Below are 13,296 nucleotides of genomic sequence, written 5' to 3' on the forward strand. Positions count from 1 at the left end.
CTTGTTAGTGATCTTTCGTTTTCCACACTGCCATTTTTGCTATTACACCTCGGCCACCATGTTTTCTCCTAATTTTAGCCCTCTCTTTATATGTAAATGCTGACAAAATGCGTTTGAATAGACATCCGAACGGTTCGGATGCATACTTACTAGGGCATAGATGACAATTGATAGGGTTTGAGTATGGTATTGTATGTACTACACATTCCTATGTTTTGCGAAAATACCCATACTTCGAACCGTACCTGCATAAATATCAACTTCGATATCCATATCTCTAGATATGTTAGTTCTTGTAACTGTAGTCATTACCTACATTTTAAATATAAATAACAAAATATTAATGTATTGTTACCGAATATAAAAACCACTTAGAGATCTTTTAAAATGAATTCATAAAACATTAAAAACAAATATGTTAACTAATCCAAAATTCAAAACATATACCAAATGTAAGAAAATATTAAAATAGCAGATGCATAAATTTTCTTTGAAAAAAAAAGTGATACATAACTTGTACCAAAAAAAAAAGAAAGTGATACTTAACAACGCAAATATTGGTTATTTTACTTGATTATCATAATTGGAATCTTTAAAATAGTTCATGAAAACATTAGGTTTCATTTATTTATTAAAAAAAATATATTTTCATTTGCAAGATTATGGATCATTTTAACTTGCTAATAGATTGTGAGACTCTTGACGTGAACCATTGTGATGTAGATCAGATGAATTGCTAGCTAGAAAAATGTATTTCAGGAAACTTTCGTTGTTTTTATTGGTTAACAACCTGAATGGGAACAATATCTGTTTGATAAAGTTGGACGCCATGAAGATGGTTCTTGCACCTCTCAAAACAATCGATATTCTTCCTCAGGGATCTTGATGGATATCTCAATATCCTTCACTCAAGGCCAAGGTGGTTGGCTATAGGGTATGATGCATGATCTCTCAATGCATGTTTGAAGGACTCTGTGGAGTTTGATTAGGCATGTCGAAGGGGAAGCGACACAACACGGAGAAGGACAGGAGGCGGGTAGAAAACTCCAAGGTCAGATGGAGGGAAAACACGCTATGCAAAGACACCGAAAAACCTAGAGGCTAGGCAAAACCCTAAAAAAGTGTGGCATTACTCAATTCTTAATATTAACATAATAACATCATATACAAAACTGGAATATAATAACCATAAATGGCATAACTTTACTAGGGATGATTTCTATTGTTTATTACTTCTTTGTAGAAACAGGGAATACTTTTATTATATTTACTGTTCTAGAGAATCCTAATAACACGAAAACCAACTGAAAAAGCAAAGGTACAAAGACTTACACTTATATTTAACTTAAGAAAATCAATCATTGTGACATATGCTATGCAAATTCAAGTCACAATTCCTCAATGTTTTGCAATCACCTTAGTGAGAAGCAAAAAAATGATATCAGCTGCTCCAGTACTTCCGTATCACAAAAACACCCTTTTGATAGTTCTCGCAGCAGCACGGGATATTAACTGTTGAACCAAGTTAGCTGGCAATTGAAGTAATTGCTGCTGGGATTCTGGTGATAGCTGAAATTTACATATATAGTCATGCATCAGCAGTAATAAATAATGTCAAGATGTGAAATTGCTTATGAATTAGAACTCGTCTTGTCTGTGTTAGCAAACATGGTTCAGCGGCCACATATCTTAAATAATACACAAATGCTTAAATTTACCTCAGGAATGACAGAAAGAACAGGAAGAATGTCTTGAATGGAGTCAAATTGATTGAAAACTAGTGACAGCTCCTCCGAATACAGTATTTGATTCTGGTCGGGACTAGCCTTTGTCTCTCCCTATATGACATTGACGGAAAGTACTTGCAATTAGTCATAAACAAGTTCAATAATAAATCCAATTATCGTTTCATATTATATATTCACTGTAGCAGTCACTATTAGACTACTACAGCCGATACTGATAAACACACTGCAATGGGGTTTTGCGTAGCACCTATGCACGCTACGCAATGTAGCAATGTAGTCCGTGGAAACTCATTCATCAACGAAAACATGACTTCCCTGAAGTTTTTACTGCCTTTCCTAGAAGCTTTAGAAGTCTACATTATGATTATAGTGGAAGAGTGTATTCAAAATTTTAATTTGAAACAGTTTTAGGATTTTTCCTTTGTTTTGGGTAAAAGTTAGTTTCTGTATAATATATGACGCTCAGTGGGAATTCACAAGCACTTAAATCATGTAAGTACCATATTTCTGGGGCCTAAAAGAAAAATCAATAAAAAATGATAAAAAAATATAACAATGCAAAGATATAGTTTTTGCATAAACTACAAAACTTACAATATTGAAGTCTTCTTTTCTTCTGGCCCCTGATAGTAATAGCATAAGGCGTTGGAAGGTCCTTAAATTGACTTTATCTTCTTCGGTCATTAAAGGTGAAAAGAAGAAATTACTGAAAGGAACTCTTGCAGCAGCTGTTTCCAAGGAAGCTAGCCCAAGTGCATCTAAACCCTATATTTGGATCGAAAGCAAATTTTAACACTCAGAGGGGGTGAAAACTAGAAATGAAGAAAGAAGTATATAATGAAGGTGAAAAGGTTAAACTAATATCTTATAAAAAACAAAATGATATTAAAATAAATACCTTGGCAAATTCTTGAACAATTATTTTCCTCACAAATCCACCCTGCAACAATTATGATGTAAGGCATGTTAGAAAGGAGAAGTTAAATGCAGTTGCAAAAAAGCATCTAAATTGTTAATGGCAAACAATATGTACCTTTTCTGTTAGTGTAAAAGAAAGGACTTCCTTCATAACCATTTTCGAATCTGCGCCTTCAGATGGTATCTTTACTAAGGTCTTATCTGTTTTGGCACGGAGAGACTGTCATGAAACCTTATTAGGACAGGATTTTAAAGAAGATCTGCTAAAAACTGGATTTACTGAGTAGGAAATCAAAAAGATTAATTAATGCTATATTGCACAAAGTAATTTAAAGAATTTCAATGAAGCTTAAATTGCTCATTTCAAACAGATGGTTGGCTTTACAATTGGCAATTCTTTAGCATATTACTAGAAAATACCAACGACATCAACCAGTCTGAGGATGAGAACTCATAGTACTTTGATAAAAAGACAAAAGAAGAAAGAATAGGGGGAAAAATATTAAGTAAAAAGAAGAGAAATAAAATTATAAAATTTTACCTCTGTCAGCAAAGACTCAAGTCGGTCTATATCGAAAACACCGTCCTAACGAAAGAGTTATGTTGTCAAACTTAAGTGAAAATATTTCAAAAATGTTACAACATAATTTGATTTGAGAATGAGGAAAATTAGAAACAAAAGATATATGGCTACAAGAATCAAGATTTCATGCACTGGTATGCAGGGTTTCCTATGTTTACCTTATAAAGAAGATTCTCCAAAGAAGATCTAAGCTGAGGGGAGCTGTCAGTTAGCACTTTTCTGGCAATCCATGGATAAGTACTACCCAATACTTTGTAGTCCGGGTTAAAGCCAATTGCAATTCCTTCCAATACCGCAAGGCTACAAACAGAATATTTTGTTTAGGATTTTATAAATAATAGACATTAAATTAAGCCTTGTATGGAAAGCTCTACCTTCGGATAACAAGTGAGAAGTATGAAGGTATCCTAAATTTGAATTTATACCTAAAAAAAATAAGAAAAAAAGATTATACAAAGCATGTCAAAGCAAAATAAAATAAAAACAATGAGACTACTAACATGAGGAAGACAAAACAGAGAAGAAAGAATATGCTACTCCACTCGAACAATCCTTATCTTTGGTCCATTAAGGTTTGTGCAGACATATTAAGAAATAATAAATTTAGGCAGGTTTATATGGCGGATTTTTGGCAGAGCGTGATAATCTATCAACCATCCACCATTGATAAAATCAAACTATCATTTACATCATGTGACTAGGAAAATCAGGAGAGATATAATTTTATTCTCCTTGATTTTGTTTTATCTTGTTCAGTCTTACTTGATTTTTATAGGATTTGATTTCATTTGTAATTATTTCAGTCCATTAGCAGTGTTAATTATTGGGACAACATTTACTGTAATTTCCTCTATATAATTAGTCCTAGACATAAAAAAAAAGTTCTAGACAGTATAAAAGCATACTCATCTGTTGTCAATATATGAATATAATAAATAAGCAATATGCCTTTGGTGTTTTGCCCACGGCTTTTTTCAGAATTACTTAACTAATAATCAAAGAGGTTGGACTGCTATGTAGGATAAACTATAGACCTTACTGTATTTCACATACTGCTCTTTTCATTACCAAACAGATAGAACTTTCAAATATTTTGTAGGTTCTAAAATTATATATTTTATGTATTAGCGAAGAACTTACATCGTTGTTCCTAAGTCTCCCAGAAGGTCTCCAAAGCTGATATTACGAACTCCTTTGGAAACAGCATTTTGGAAGACACCTACAAAGTTCAATGCAGGCGAGAGAATTAACAAATTAACCTCAAGAAAGGAAAGGAATGGTAACTGCAGCATATAGTTCTAAGTATAAAATTGGAAGATGTATTCCAAAAACAGTATTTTAGAATTCACCTAAACACAATAAAGTAATCACCTGTCAAAGCCTGTGTAACAGCTTCTTTCTCTGCAGTTGGTGGAAGAAGCCTGAGAAAATTACAAGCAGGCAAATCTTATAGCATCGAAAATGTTAAATTTGATAACTTAAAATGGAACAAAAACAAATATAAATACCCAAGAGTGACAAAGTCCGTAGCCAATGCACTAAAATCCCGATTTACAAGATGTAGACAAGCTTCAATGAATCCATCGCGCAGTTCTTGTTTGAATTCACCTGTCATGCCAAAATCTAGCCAAAACGTAGGGGAAATTGTTTTAAAAAAGTATATATATATATATATATACCTCCTTAGATATATCTTCTTGAGTCTAGACATACACATAACAGTAAATAAACTAATATAGAACAAACCAGACATAAATTAGGCTATGAGATAAATTTTACGATGTGGAGTACCACAAGGAAATCATGGAGATGTCATGCACAGAATCCTATTTCATAATGTGAGCATTCCACTCCAACTATTTTCCCCAAACAAATGCATAAATTGTGTAATTTGCAACAAAATCTTAGCCCCCTTACCCAAGTCATTACCAAACAAAAAGAAAACTTCAAAACACCGGGAGACACACCCAATGCACTTTTAAATCATTTAATAGTTGTTAAGAAAAGTTGTCACTTTACAGGATACAAACAGGGGTTCATTTGTGTCCAAACTAGAGCAATGCGTGATACTACCTCCGTCCCTAATTATAAGACCCTTTTGAGAATTTTGTGTCTCTTTTTACAAGACCCCTTTGGTATTTCCAATTATATTAATTATTTCTTTACCAACATACCCATATTTATTTTACATATTTTTCTTCAATCAACAAGAAATATCATTTCGAAAACATAAACTAACTCTTTCTCTTAAAGGATAAAAATGTAAAAACAATAGTATAGCATACAAATTTAATAGTAATACCAACTTTTTTAATTCCCGTGATTTGGTAAAAAGGGTCCTATATTTAAGGACGGAGTTAGTACTATTAATTATTAAAGTCATGAGAAATGTAAGTGTGAAAGGTCAAAAAATTGTAAACAATCATCTGTTTTAATGATATTGAGTACTCCATCCGTTTTTAAATATAAGCAAAATTGACTTTTTAGGTTCATTAATTTAATGATGTATGTGGTCCATATTATGAACCACATACATCAATAATGAATGAACCTAAAAAGTCAATTTTGTTTATATTTAAAGACGGGGGGAGTACCACATATCAAGAAATGATCAAGCTATTCCTAGAGTGTAACTTAATCTCAATCATTAAATTCTCAAAACAAGGCAAATTGGTGAAAACATCAAATACAAAGCAAAATGAATAAATGACAACGAAAATAAGATAAAATATGAATTAGCAAACATCAAGGATTTGGAATATCAAATTTTAATTCGTCAATTACCTAAATAAGCTAATTTGCCATCAGATGTCCTAAGAAGATTTCCAGGGTGTGGGTCTGCATGATAGAACCCACACTCAAGTAGTTGATTGAATGAGCAGTAAACTCCAACCTAGTCATTATCGGGTAATATAGAAAATAAGAGCAGGCACCATTATGCAAAAACTAAGAATTGTACAGATTAAATTAGAATAAATTGTTTGCATTTAGTTTTGTAGATGACCTCAATAAGGTAGAGATCCTTTACTTCTGACAACTTTCTCCCCTACAATAGCAATAGTAAACTTGTGTCAGCAGAAGCCATGGTTTTTTTCAACAAGCGGCAGAAATAAAATATAAGATATAATGGTCCTATGTAGGATATAGAACGAAAAGGCACACCATATCAATTTGGAAGATTGTTTTCTGGTGACATATTACACAGCTATTTCTCTAGTTAGGTAACATATGTTCTTTCTCACATCATTACAGAATAGGATATTTGTGATATCTTCTAATAATTACAGGGCCGTCCATCACATGTACTGACACTGGAATATACACTGAGTTTATCTAGGGTATTGAATCTATGTGGCCATTGAACCATGATTGAAAAAATACAGTAATCAAATGGTAAATGGTATGATACCTCAATCCATTCCATAACAAGGACCTTGCGAGTTGTGTACTCCGTGTACATCAGAGGAACGACCACATCTTGTATAGAACCATATAAGTTCCTGGCCACAGATAACAAATAATAATGTATTTAAAACAAATTGTTTCTTATTTCTTACTAAATGAAAGCATGATACATCATATTTGAATCTCTAGGTAAGGGTTTTTATGAGTTACAACCTCCGTCCTTAAATATAAGAGTCTTGAGAATTTTTTTAGCCTCTTTTTATAGGACCTATTTCACATTTCCAACTGTATTTGTTATTTCTGTACCAAAATATCTATAACTAGTGTACATCCTTTTCTGTAATTAGTAATGAACACTGACCAAAATATAAATTAATTCTCTCTCCTAAAGGATAAATTTGGAAAAACAAGAAAAATTGTTAACAAATTGAATACTACAAAATGTATTAAGTCTTGTGATTTAATCAATGACATCCTATAGTTAGGCACGGAGGTAGTATGATGTTATAACATTCAATGGCTGGCATTAAGTCATATCCCTAGATTAAACTCCAAGAATGAAGGCATACTTCCATCGTAATTTTGTTCTTTTCTTCTCCAAAAGTCTATGGAGTAAAATGAAAAGAAATTATCAACCTTCGACACAAAAGTAGTTGCTGCCATAACAATTCCACTCAGTCTCGAAGTACTAAAACTTGTATCAAATATGTTCTAAATTATATAACTAGTTACTCCCTCTATCCGCAATGTCTTTTAGCCTTTGTATTTTTGTCTCCAAACTTTGGTTGATTTAGGAAACTATGATATAATTAAACATGGTTTTTCCTTTGTACTTTTATGAAAACCAAAAACATGCGTTAATTGAATTTTATTTTCACTAAATGAATTAAGGAAAAAATAAGCCTATATACTTGTCTAAATTTATTGTTTCTTAATATGTGTCTCCAAATCTTAAAGGATCAAAGAGCAGGGACGGACAGAGTAACTACAAGCAAATCAAACCATTTGCACACACTTTCACACCATACATGGAACAACTTTGAAAATTAGTTCAACCGTTCATGGACAGACCTACAAATTCAAAACCTTTAATAGCATGCACTTACCTGAACTTGATACCATTGCTTGCTTCATTATTGTAGTCCATCTCCTGCATTCAAGCCTGTATTCAATTTCAGTTTCTAAGATTTTTAATGCTGAAAGATTGTATATAAAACTAATTTGTTGAAGATCTTATAATCTCAAAAAGAAATATTTTATAAGTGTTCAGTAGTGTAAAAGCAAGAAACTGGTGAAGAAAAAGAGACGAGAGAGAGGGGGAGAGATTTTGTGAGTAAAAACTGATTCGGTCATTTGTGAATCAATTAACAGACTAATTTGCATCAATGGTAAATTTTAATGAAAAAAAAATCAAGAATGGGATGTCAATAAAATGTTGTACTATGACTCCTAATCAAATAAAAATAGAATTGTTATTGCACAAAAAATGGACTTCAATCCTGAGAGAAGCACAACTACACCAAGCAATCATGTAAACACTAGAACATAATTTTGATGAAAATACAAGAAAACCAATGCATACCCGAAAAAGGCTTGATGCCCACTCATCGACAACTGCCTGCATAAATACAAGAACACACTCAACAAAGTGATGTGATATGGAACTGTAGAACATAAATACACATGTATATAGGCCCAACCACAATTTCTAAGACAATTAAATCACACAAATATGTCACTTTGTTATTTCAGTTCCTAAAACATCACAAATATCTACATGATGTTAATAATAGATACTGATACATTATTTTACACAACGAAAATATCTATACGATGGGATATAGTTGAACACGTGTGTAAAAAAATATACACAATGACAATGCATACAAATTAAATCCTATGAACTATGCCCCCTAATTTCTGTAAGCTTAAACTTAAACATCAACTGGTCATCCAGTTGAAAGACATTGGTACAACTATTAGAAAGGAAAAAAACGGGAGGGGGGGGCAGCCCGGTGCACAAAGCTCCGTGATACGCAGGGTTCGGGAAAGGGTCCACCATTTGGTGAATTGTATGCAGCCTTACCCTGTTTTTTACACAAGAGGTCGTTTTCAGGACTTGAGCCCGTGACCTTTCAGTCACATGACAACAACTTTACCGTTGCGCCAAGGTTCCCCCTTCGGTGGCAACTATTAGAATATAAGAAACTATAATATTTGACATTATATGTGAATATATAATAGCTAATCTCCTTCTTTTATCCAAAAATCCCTAACTTCAACAGCAATGATAACCATTTTGGTGTTAACACACTCTGAATTCTAAAAGCAATCTTATTCACATTGCAAGCTGCAACATTACCTGAAGATCAGTATTCAATTTTCCTGCTCTCCTAGCCAGCCCAGCCATAAAACGTAAGATCAAAATGTCAAGGGAAATTGCAGCTTGAACACCGGGTCTTTGCACTTTAACAGCAACAACCTGTCCTGTTCTGCGAAGCCTGGCTTGATAAACCTATGATCCAGAGACAGAAGTTGTAATTTCAATTAATAAAATTTAAAATTGAAGATAGATACATGACATCTCAAAACTCTGCAAACATCAGCTAGAAAAATACACCAATCGGGCCAAAAGTATGAACCTGGCCAAGAGAAGCAGCAGCAACAGGCTCGGGTGAAATCTCTGAAAAAATTTCAGCCAAGGATAAACCAAGCTCTTGTTCAATCATGTTGAAGGCAACTTCTGTGGAAAATGGACTTATTCGATCTTGCAGCTGTGAAAGCTCATCTAGATACGATGGTGGTATCAAATCCTGCAACAAAAAAAAATTGGAATCGTATAGCTTAATTAAATTAGTCACCGAAAATTAAATTGCTATATGTTCTTAACAGAAAATTCGTATGAAGTTACATTTGAGCATAACATATACAGGCATGCCGAACCACCTGCTAGCCCTTAACAGCATATGAACATTTAAAACTCAATTGGTAAAAGATTTGGAATTTCATATTCAAATAAATGAGAAAGGAAAAACTGAACGAATAACAAACCCTAATATCAACCAGATTCAATTAACTACCAGATCAGATAAAAAAAATTACAAATATTTTTAGGTATATTTGTTTAGGACATTTGATTCAAGATGTAGAAGATTTGAAATACAAATATTTGGAAATATGGCAGTCGAACTCTAAATGCTTAAAATTAACTTTCAGCTTGTTTTTCGCTTGCTCCCCTTCTTAAAGTGTGCTCCAAAGGAAAACTGATAATGATAGGCACATGAAGTAGTACGTGAGACGCTTGGTGAGGTTGGTTAGATGGTTGGGGTGAGGGAGTAAGTAGGTTCAGGGTTCGATCGCCACCGCCAGAATAATACTAACTAGACTAACATTTGTAATAATAAACATGGTACTTCAGTAGTTTGGTTCTTCCCTCTTCATAACTTGGGTTTTTATCAAATGGAATTATATTCAGTGGCTGATATCTCAGAATGGGGTTCCTATGGAATCACTGACAAATAATGAAATGAAAACCATACAGGAAGAATCACAAATGACCAGAAACAAAGAAAAGAAATAGAGATAACGTTTAAATATTGTTACAAATAAATCAAAACTTACAGAACGAGACGATATAGCCTGAGCAATTTTGATATATGCCTGCAATAAAGTAGTATGCATCAGTAATGAAAAAAACATATTTTAGTTTGCGGGCATGATGATATAACAAAACCACTAAGAAACTAAACTATTATATACACAATCCAGTATCTATAATGTTCTTAGTAATATTAAAGACACTTGAATTTTCAACGTCAAAATCCTCACTAAACCAAACAAGGATAGTGAAAATAACTCGTACGAAAATTACAGGAACCTAAAAGGGAAATTTGCAGGGAAGGAACTATGGTGAGGTTCAATTTGGTATCCCTTCAAAGCTGCGAGTGAAACGTATTTCTGAAATTTTGGCTCCTAGTTAAATGTAACAAATTCAAATGACATATTTAAAATTTGGGCAACAAAGTTAACATTATATAAAAAAAAATTATCAATACATTCTGTGACATATCTGATATGGAATAACATCAATGGCCCTATCAATTACCATAACTCAATTCTAAGATATAAAATAGCACCTAGTTTGAGGATAGAGTGCATAATAAACTAGAGTTCCGACATTTATAAAATAACCAGAATGACATACCGGACCAAGTTCCACCAATATTTTCCTTAGCTCTGCAGCTCTAACCTGCAAAACCGAAGAGTAAAAAGGTGCGTGAATCGGTTCTTTTCATTGCAAACGGAAAATCAAATGCCTGAAATCTCTGCACTCTAATACTAACAAATCACTGTTTTCAAAGTTCTGTAAATCCTCTCTATGCTGACAGAAACAAATCATTTCCATCAAATGCCTAAAAAATTCTTATTTCCATATAATTTGTAAGTTGTTTTCATAAGCTATCCTAAAGAGCTTATGAACATGTCATAAGTTTGTTTCTTAAGTTCTCCCAATGTTTGGATAAACAGCTTATTTGCAGCTTATAGAAAAACACTTAAATATAATCTATTTCTATATCCAATAAAGTTAATTTACTTTCGTATAACCTATAAGTTGTTTTCATAAGCCATCTTGGAGAAATTATGAAAATAAACTGAAAATAACTTGTGAACAATGTCAGAAGCTGTTTTCATAAATTCTCTCAAACCGTCTCAAAACTTATGCCACTAGATAAACTCAAATAAGCGAATCCAAATAGTTGTTTAGATAAACAGCTTAATTTGCAGCTTATAGTTTAAGCTCTAATCATAAAAATGCTTATGAATAGGTTATTTTCTATAACACAAAGTCAAACTGTTTTTGTAAAATCTGTAAGTTGTTTTCAAAAGCTATCTTGAAGAGCTTATGAAAATAAACGGAAAACAGTTTATCAAATATGTCATAAGTTGTTTCTAGTTGTTTTCCTATATTATCACAAACAGTATAAAAACTCACAAGTGCTTATGTTAGTAGAAAAGTTCAAATAAGTCAATTCAAACACACTAAATTAAATGAAAAAGCTATTAAATTCAACCAAAAAACTAGAGTAGCAGAAAACAAGAAGAGATATCAACAGATCATGAAAACGTGCATTGAAGTCAGTCACTATATAGATAAAAACCTTATCTTGTAGCCTATTGTATAAGTGCTTATCATAAAAGTGCTTACAAATAAGCTATTTCTACAACATAAGATAAAATAAAATCAAAAGGTTTTTGTATACTATATAAGCTTTTTTTTTCATAAGCTATCCTGAAAAGCTTAGCAAAATATGCTCAAAACAGTTTATGAACATTAGCTAATACCATAAGTTCTCCTAAAGAGTGTCACAAGTGTTTATGTCAGTAGATAAGTTCAAATAAGTCAATTCAAACAACGAAAAAGATGTTCAACTCAAACTCCACCACAAAAACTCAAGAATCAACGAAAGAACAAAAGCTCCAATAATACCTGAAACATCTCAAGCTATCATGAAGAGCTTATGAAAATAAGCTGAAAACAGCTTACGAACATGTCATAAGCTTTCTTATTAAGTTCTCTCAAACAAAGTGATAAGTTCAAATAAGCTGAAATTCACTACAAAAGACGCTGAACTCAAATTCCACTGCAAAACTCGAAAAATCAAAGAAAATCGAAGAGTTTCTCTACCTCAAACATCTCATCCGCTCGATCAAATCGCTTATCAAGAAACCTCAAACCAAACCACTTCCCAAACGCGATTCCAGTTTGAACCAATCTCCTCGCAACAACAATCGGTTTTCTATAATAAATCGTCGCAATTTTCGATATACTGTAATCTTCTAACGTTTCCGCTTCCGAAGCGCTTAGATCGAACAAGTACCCTGACTTTGCCGTAAACGAATCATCGCCACCGGAGATGGATGCGGAGGTGGTGGTGCATTTGACGGAGTAGCAACGACGGCGTCGACCACGACGGTTAGAGGAATTGGAGAGAGAAGAGTTAGTTGGGATGAAAAAAGAGGGAAATGAGAGAGAAGTTGGTGTTGTTGAAATAAGGAGTCGCATTTTATAGAGTTCTGTTTGGGTTTAAGGAAGTTTTTGAAAAAATATGAATGAGATGAAGAAGGTGGGTATAGTTGGATTGAAGAAATGGAAGTTATTATGGTTATGTTATGGTTTGGGTTGTTTGTGTCCTTACAATTTTTATTATTTTTTATTTTTATTTTTTGTGTTTGGGTTTATCTTGTATGTTATGGTGTTATTAAATTTTGATAATTTCCCTAAAAAAAAAATTATAATTATATTGAGACACAATAAGAACACCATGCTACTCCATCTGTCTTATAGTTATGGTCTCTTTAGTATATTTTTTCTTTTTTTTTTAAATAATTGTAATTTTACGATATCAATACAACATTTATTATTTTTTTCTCATTATTATACTCTTATTTATTCAATTTCATCTAACTTAATTACTCCACTAACTACAATTAATAAGGGTATTTTAGTAAATGTCACTAATTTTACCATTGAAATCAACACATTTAATCATTTCCTTAATAATCGTGCACAAACTTTAAAAACATATACGTTATCTGATCTCTATTATAAGCAAAAATTTACATTTTAGGTTCATAAAATTA

The 13,296-nt window shown here is 32.6% G+C and overlaps 1 protein-coding gene across 1 annotated transcript; it reads right to left on the reverse strand.

The window, feature by feature from the left end:
• Positions 1-1,129: 1,129 nt before the first annotated feature.
• On the reverse strand, positions 1,130-12,843 carry LOC25496228 (uncharacterized aarF domain-containing protein kinase At1g71810, chloroplastic). Its single transcript, XM_013596501.3, has 21 exons — positions 12,341-12,843; positions 10,859-10,903; positions 10,276-10,314; positions 9,297-9,467; positions 9,017-9,169; positions 8,237-8,272; positions 7,761-7,804; positions 6,659-6,749; positions 6,254-6,295; positions 6,034-6,142; positions 4,758-4,872; positions 4,621-4,670; positions 4,390-4,468; positions 3,624-3,674; positions 3,408-3,549; positions 3,208-3,252; positions 2,782-2,886; positions 2,647-2,688; positions 2,343-2,513; positions 1,719-1,838; positions 1,130-1,569 (listed from the first exon to the last, which is right to left on the reverse strand). Exons 1-21 carry the CDS (start codon positions 12,716-12,718, stop codon positions 1,465-1,467), a joined length of 2,133 nt encoding a protein of 710 aa, XP_013451955.1. The 5' UTR covers positions 12,719-12,843; the 3' UTR covers positions 1,130-1,464.
• Between the last annotated feature and the right edge of the window lie 453 nt (positions 12,844-13,296).

The sequence above is a fragment of the Medicago truncatula genome, chromosome 6, assembly GCF_003473485.1.
Source record: "Medicago truncatula cultivar Jemalong A17 chromosome 6, MtrunA17r5.0-ANR, whole genome shotgun sequence".
NCBI lineage: Eukaryota > Viridiplantae > Streptophyta > Magnoliopsida > Fabales > Fabaceae > Medicago > Medicago truncatula.

Bases quoted from the DNA above. Each gene is read 5' to 3' on its own strand.
- LOC25496228 (XM_013596501.3), bottom strand. From the start codon at position 12,718: ATGCGACTCCTTATTTCAACAACACCAACTTCTCTCTCATTTCCCTCT. The intron at 2,887-3,207 runs GTAAAATTTTAT...GTTTCATGACAG, and splicing joins TTGAGTCTTTGCTGACAGAG to TCTCTCCGTGCCAAAACAGA. The intron at 1,839-2,342 runs GTAAGTTTTGTA...AATGTCATATAG, and splicing joins GAAAAGAAGACTTCAATATT to GGAGAGACAAAGGCTAGTCC.